The 7,743-nt window shown below is 46.9% G+C and overlaps 1 protein-coding gene across 1 annotated transcript in view; it reads left to right on the forward strand.

Annotated features, from left to right (window-relative positions):
- trpm4a (transient receptor potential cation channel, subfamily M, member 4a) overlaps nucleotides 1-7,743 on the forward strand; it is a 119,309-nt gene that overhangs the window by 45,568 nt on the left and 65,998 nt on the right. The window contains exons 6-8 of the mRNA XM_061973798.2: nucleotides 1,666-1,835; nucleotides 5,976-6,153; nucleotides 6,416-6,480. Of these exons, the coding sequence (XP_061829782.1) occupies nucleotides 1,666-1,835; nucleotides 5,976-6,153; nucleotides 6,416-6,480 (413 nt within the window). The remainder of the gene's footprint in view (nucleotides 1-1,665; nucleotides 1,836-5,975; nucleotides 6,154-6,415; nucleotides 6,481-7,743) is intronic.

The raw sequence follows: 7,743 nt of genomic DNA on the forward strand, positions 1-7,743 counted from the left end.
GTCTTACATGTGTTTTGTGGACTTGGAGAAGGCATTCGACCGTGTCCCTCGGGAAGTCCTGTGGGGAGTGCTCAGAGAGTATGGGGTAACGGACTGTCTGATTGTGGCAGTCCGCTCCCTGTATGCTCAGTGCCAGAGCTTGGTCCGCATTGCCGGCAGTAAGTCGGACACGTTTCCAGTGAGGGTTGGACTCCGCCAAGGCTGCCTTTTGTCACCGATTCTGTTCATAACTTTTATGGACATAATTTCTAGGCGCAGTCAAGGCGTTGAGGGGATCTGGTTTGGTGGCTGCAGGATTAGGTCTCTGCTTTTTGCAGATGATGTGGTCCTGATGGCTTCATCTGGCCAGGATCTTCAGCTCTCACTGGATCGGTTCGCAGCCGAGTGTGAAGCGACTGGGATGAGAATCAGCACCTCCAAGTCCGAGTCCATGGTTCTCGCCCGGAAAAGGGTGGAGTGCCATCTCCGGGTTGGGGAGGAGATCTTGCCCCAAGTGGAGGAGTTCAAGTACCTCGGAGTCTTGTTCACGAGTGAGGGAAGAGTGGATCGTGAGCTCGACAGGCGGATCGGTGCGGCGTCTTCAGTAATGCGGACGCTGTATCGATCCGTTGTGGTGAAGAAGGAGCTGAACCGGAAGGCAAAGCTCTCAATTTACCGGTCGATCTACGTTCCCATCCTCACCTATGGTCATGAGCTTTGGGTTATGACCGAAAGGACAAGATCACGGGTACAAGAGGCCGAAATGAGTTTCCTCCGCCGGGTGGCGGGGCTCTCCCTTAGAGATAGGGTGAGAAGCTCTGCCATCCGGGAGGAGCTCAAAGTAAAGCCGCTGCTCCTCCACATCGAGAGGAGCCAGATGAGGTGGTTCGGGCATCTGGTCAGGATGCCACCCGAACGCCTCCCTAGGGAGGTGTTTAGGGCACGTCCGACCGGTAGGAGGCCGCGGGGAAGACCCAGGACACGTTGGGAAGACTATGTCTCCCGGCTGGCCTGGGAACGCCTCGGGGTCCCACAGGAAGAGTTGGACGAAGTGGCTGGGGAGAGGGAAGTCTGGGCTTCCCTGCTTAGGCTGCTGCCCCCGCGACCCGACCTCGGATAAGCGGAAGAAGATGGATGGATGGATGGATAGTTTTTATTTGTATTTATTTGTTTATTATTTAAAAACATTTTTTATTATTATTATTATTATTTATTTATTTTTATTTATTTTTTTAATACACTTTAGCACTTTGAAGTTCTTTACTCAATGTAAAGTGCTTTTACAAATAAAATCTATTATTATTATTATTATTATTGGCACTTATATTAACAATATCGCTAATATTTGGGTAGTATTCAGGTCAGAAGATGTAAATGGGGTATTGTTGGCAGTTTTTTAGAGGGCTTTATGGGCTGAATAGTGTACGTCCATTATCTGCATTGTTAGCCACCTCTTACTTGCCACATTTTACGACTTAGAATACATTAAAAAAAAGAATACCACATGTGTTCATGTCTTACATAGGGATTGTGAATGATAAGCAACATTCCAAAAAAAAGTGCAGTTCCCCTTTAAGGAGTTTGAAACTTGAAATTGCACCATATTGTAAAGGCTTACTCTTTTGGTATTTATATCCTTAATGTTTTGAAAAAAAAAATCAAAATCACACCCCCTCTCTCACCCAGGGGCCTGGATCTTTACGGGGGGTCTACGGGAAGGCGTGGCTCGCTGTGTCGGCGAGGCGGTGAGGGACCACAGCGCTGCAGCTTCGAAGATCTCCAAGAAGAAAGTCATAGCTGTGGGAATCGCACCCTGGGGCATTGTGTTCGACAGACAACAGCTCGTTAATGCAGAGGTACTCATTAAGCGCTGCACATTCCACGAACTTGTTCTCCTCACGACTGAGGGTGGGTGGATCGCTCCAAATAGGATAACTACCAAGGGATTTGTTTCAGGTCTCTTAGTTTTTTTATTTGTTCACATTTTTTACATCATTATGGGCCTAGCTGAAATGCAAGCAGCCCATATTATTATTGCTCATACGTCAACTTTTATTATGGGCCTGCTGAAATGCAATCGCCCATTCACATGCTGCTAAGCAGCAGTGAATGGGTGCTTGCAATGCAAGCAGCCCATATTATTATTGCTCATACTTCAACTTTTAATAATTATGGGCCCGCTGCAATGCCCGCGCCCATTCACATGCTGCTAAGCAGTAAGTGAATGGACACTTGCAATGCAAGCAGCCCATATTATTATTGCTCTTACTTCAACATTTAATAATTATGGGCCCGCTGCAATGCCAGCGCCCATTCATATGCTGCTAAGCAGCAGTGAATGGACACTTGCAATGCAAGCAGCCCATATTATTATTGCTCATACTTCAACTTTTAATAATTATGGGCCCGCTGCAATGCCCGCGCCCATTCACATGCTGCTAAGCAGCAGTGAATGGACACTTGCAATGCAAGCAGCCCATATTATTATTGCTCATACTTCAACTTTTAATAATTATGGGCCCGCTGCAATGCCCGCGCCCATTCACATGCTGCTAAGCAGCAGTGAATGGACACTTGCAATGCAAGCAGCCCATATTATTATTGCTCATACTTCAACTTTTAATAATTATGGGCCCGCTGCAATGCCCGCGCCCATTCACATGCTGCTAAGCAGCAGTGAATGGACACTTGCAATGCAAGCAGCCCATATTATTATTGCTCACACTTCAACTTTTAATAATTATGGGCCCGCTGCAATGCCAGCGCCCATTCACATGCTGCTAAGCAGCAGTGAATGGACACTTGCAATGCAAGCAGCCCATATTATTATTGCTCATACTTCAACTTTTAATAATTATGGGCCCGCTGCTATGCCCGCACCCATTCACATGCTGCTAAGCAGCAGTGAATGGACACTTGCAATGCAAGCAGCCGATATTATTATTGCTCATACTTCAACTTTTAATAATTATGGGCCCGCTGCAATGCCCGCGCCCATTCACATGCTGCTAAGCAGCAGTGAATGGACACTTGCAATGCAAGCAGCCCATATTATTATTGCTCATACTTCAACTTTTAATAATTATGGGCCCGCTGCAATGCCCGCGCCCATTCACATGCTGCTAAGCAGCAGTGAATGGGTGCTTGCAATGCAAGCAGCCCATATTATTATTGCTCATACTTCAACTTTTAATAATTACGGGCCCGCTGCAATGCCAGCGCCCATTCACATGCTGCTAAGCAGCAGTGAATGGACACTTGCAATGCAAGCACCCCATATTATTATTGCTCATACTTTAACTTTTAATAATTATGGGCCCGCTGCAATGCCCGCGCCCAGTCACATGCTGCTAAGCAGCAGTGAATGGACACTTGCAATGCAAGCAGCCCATATTATTATTGCTCATACTTCAACTTTTAATAATTATGGGCCCGCTGAATGGTCAGCAGGGTTTTGATGGTGGCTGTGGCTTTTATTTTGCTTACTAAATAGTGCTTTTTATCTATTGCGTTGGCGGATTTATTCAGTTAGTTCCATGATTGCTGTAGCAGTTGAATGATTAGGTCGAAACCCATATTGGCTGTAACTTAAAATCCTAAATTCATTAAGAAATGTGTTCAGTCTAATCGTAGATAACTTCTCCAGAATCTTACAGAACCGTGAAAGTAACGATATCGGCCTATAATTAGAAAATCCTGATTTATTTACTTTTTTAAAGGGTGGGGTTACTTTCTCTATTTTCATGCAGTCTGGAAATTTGTGTAAAATACATGCGATCGGTATTAGTTGAACTCACTCATGGATTATCGGAATCGGCAGCATAAAACCCTGATCAGAACACCTCTAATTTATAGCTTATTAAAACTGTTCACATAATTTTTTTGTTTGTCCTTTGCCCTTTTTTGTGTTCTGATTGTAATTATGATCAACAAATTAAACTTCAAATCACAAAATCATCCAATGATCACAAATGTTAAGTAAAAAGTATCAGAAATATTAGCTCTATATTTACTTGGTATCGGATTGATACCACTCCTACTGGCTACCTATGCACCTTGTTCTTGACTTAGTTTGCTCTGGGGATCATTGAGATATATAAATCAGAAAATGTGTTTTTCCTGCAACTTTACTAAAGTAATACAGTCAGGAAGGTGTGAGGAAAGTGTTAAATCATTTTGCAATGCAGTCTGCTGAAAATGATGAAAAGAGCCACTCTACATAGCAACTGATGCTGTGGTCAAAGTTGGAATTGCCACTCAACACATTTAGAAATATTCAACACTCTACTGCCACCTGCCGGCTGAAGTGGATAGTGCACTCCCCCAATTGGTCAGGTTTCATGTGTCAGGTAAACCGCGAGGAATGGAGCCATATGAATCCCCTTCCTACCGTAGTTAGTTTGGGTTGTCTCTCCTGACTTCTGGGGCTGAGGTTGCTGAGGTAGTTAAAAAGCTCCTCGGTGGCAAGGCCCCGGGGGTAGATGAGATCCGCCCGGAGTTCCTTAAGGCCCTGGATGCTGTGGGGCTGTCTTGGTTGACAAGACTCTGCAGCATCGCGTGGACATCGGGGGCGGTACCTCTGGATTGGCAGACCGGGGTGGTGGTTCCTCTCTTTAAGAAGGGGAACCGGAGGGTGTGTTCTAACTATCGTGGGATCACACTCCTCAGCCTTCCCGGTAAGGTCTATTCAGGTGTACTGGAGAGGAGGCTACGCCGGATAGTCGAACCTCGGATTCAGGAGGAACAGTGTGGTTTTTGTCCTGGTCGTGGAACTGTGGACCAGCTCTATACTCTCGGCAGGGTCCTTGAGGGTGCATGGGAGTTTGCCCAACCAGTCTACATGTCTTTTGTGGACTTGGAGAAGGCATTCGACCGTGTCCCTCGGGAAGTCCTGTGGGGAGTGCTCAGAGAGTATGGGGTATCGGACTGTCTGATTGTGGCAGTCCGCTCCCTGTATGATCAGTGCCAGAGCTTGGTCCGCATTGCCGGTAGTAAGTCGGACACGTTTCCAGTGAGGGTTGGACTCCGCCAAGGCTGCCCTTTGTCACCGATTCTGTTCATAACTTTTATGGACAGAATTTCTAGGCCCAATCAAGGCGTTGAGGGGATCTGGTTTGGTGGCTGCAGGATTAGGTCTCTGCTTTTTGCAGATGATGTGGTCCTGATGGCTTCATCTGGCCAGGATCTTCAGCTCTCACTGGATCGGTTCGCAGCTGAGTGTGAAGCGACTGGGATGAGAATCAGCACCTCCAAGTCCGAGTCCATGGTTCTCGCCCGGGAAAGGGTGGAGTGCCATCTCCGGGTTGGGGAGGAGATCTTGCCCCAAGTGGAGGAGTTCAAGTACCTGGGAGTCTTGTTCACGAGTGAGGGAAGAGTGGATCGTGAGATCGACAGGCGGATCGGTGTGGCGTCTTCAGTAATGCGGACGCTGTATCGATCCGTTGTGGTGAAGAAGGAGCTGAGCCGGAAGGCAAAGCTCTCAATTTACCGGTCGATCTACGTTTCCATCCTCACCTATGGTCATGAGCTTTGGGTTATGACCGAAAGGACAAGATCACGGGTACAAGCGGCCGAAATGAGTTTCTTCCGCCGGGTGGCGGGGTTCTCCCTTAGAGATAGGGTGAGAAGCTCTGCCATCCGGGAGGAGCTCAAAGTAAAGCCGCTGCTCCTCCACATCGAGAGGAGCCAGATGAGGTGGTTCGGGCATCTGGTCAGGATGCCACCCGAACGCCTCCCTAGGGAGGTGTTTAGGGCACGTCCGACCGGTAGGAGGCCGCGGGGAAGACCCAGGACACGTTGGGAAGACTATGTCTCCCGGCTGGCCTGGGAACGCCTCGGGGTCCCACAGGAAGAGCTGGACGAAGTGGCTGGGGAGAGGGACGTCTGGGCTTCCCTGCTTAGGCTGCTGCCCCCGCGACCCGACCTCGGATAAGCGGAAAAAGATGGATGGATGGATGGATGGACTTCTGACCGACTATTCTGTCATCCATTTAAAGGGAAGCTTCCCCGCTTGCTACTACGTCCAGAACACGGCACATGACTCGTGCCTCCTGGACAGCAACCACCAAGCGTTCTTGCTGGTGGATGATGGGAGTAGCGGCCGAAGGGGAGGAGAGACGGCCTTTCGTGCAGGTCTGGAAGGTCATATCTCTCACCAGCGCACCGGCATTCTGGGTAAGATCTACACTTGATTTACGTGACTATTGACTGGGTACCTCAAATAATATCGTCAGTTCATAATGGAGTCCTGAAGAAATCATGGCAGCTCATGAGAGAACCAAGCAAAAACATTTATATTGCATAATATTGCTGTGTATTGTTTTGTTTGATTGATGAATAAATTCTAAAAAAAAAAGAAAGGACTGACTGGCAGCAACGTCTTGCGCCTGATGAGATATTTTTCCCTTTGTCAGTGATATTTGTTGTTCTCCAACAGGTAGTGGCAGCATTGAAATCCCAGTGCTGTGTATGCTCATCTCAGGAGACGCCAGCATGCTGAAAGTAAGAACCGTACTGGTTTCTCAAAAATAAGATTACATTATTGCATGTAGCGGCAATTGTGACGAGGCAGGCTAGTGATCGCAACGTTTTAAAATGTTACTTTAAAAAGGGGAACATAACGGAACAGATTCTGTTTGCGCTCAACTAAAAAACTGCATACCAGATTGCCGTAAAGCATGGGTGTCAAACTCTGGCCCGCGGGCCAAATTTGGCGATATCAAATTAACACTAGAGCTGGCCCGCCGCAGTAATCGGCGGTGCCGCGGTCACACCGCATTCACCGCTAATTATCATAATTGACAACTCTCATACTTGACAACTCAAAATTTTCAGCGCCCCTCCCGAAAATCTTCATCCAGTCCAACGAGTGCCGGCCCAGTCACATGATAAGTGCGGCTTCTGCACGCACACTCAAGTGAATGCAACGCATACTTGATCAACAGCCATACAGGTTACACTGAGGGTGGCGATATAAACAACTTTAACACTGTTAGAAATATACGCCACACTGTGAACCCACACCAAACAAGAATGACAAAACACATTTCGGGAGAACATCCGCACCGTAACACAACATAAACATAACAGAACAAATACCCAGAACCTTTTGCAGCACTAACTCTTCCGGGACGCTACAAGGAATGTGTGTGTGTGTGTGTCGGAAGAGTTAGTTCTGCAAAGGGTTCTGGGTATTTGTTCTGTTGTGTTTACAGTGCGGATGTTCTCCCGAAATGTGTTTGTCATTCTTGTTTGGTGTGGGTTCACATTGTGCCGTATATTTCTAACAATGTTAAAGTTGTTTATTCGGGCACCCTCAGTGTGACCTGTATCACTGTTGATCAAGTATGCAATGCATTAACTTGTGTGTGCGGACAGAAGCCGCACATATCCCTGTGACTGGACCGGCACGTTGTGTGGAATGGATGAAAAGCGGACGTTAATAGCAGTGCCTTTAAGGCACGCCCCCAAGACTTTGGTCCGGGTGGACTACGGGATATAATGACTGATGAACACCTTTGTTCGATAATGAAGGTTGCCTCAGCTCAAAGCCTGAGCCCCGACATTAATGAACTAGCATCCAAGAAAAGATGCCAGGTATCTGGCTTGGGCACATCAGATTAGATCAGTGTCCTCAATGTTTGGTTTATTCATTGTTATTTTATTTTAAAATGTATTAGCCTGTGGAAAAAGTTAATGTTAATATTTACCTCAGAAGGCTGCAAATAGAAAAGAGGCATTCAATTTGTATTTAAATTGTATTTG

This window comes from Nerophis lumbriciformis, linkage group LG22 (assembly GCF_033978685.3).
Source record: "Nerophis lumbriciformis linkage group LG22, RoL_Nlum_v2.1, whole genome shotgun sequence".
Lineage (NCBI taxonomy): Eukaryota > Metazoa > Chordata > Actinopteri > Syngnathiformes > Syngnathidae > Nerophis > Nerophis lumbriciformis.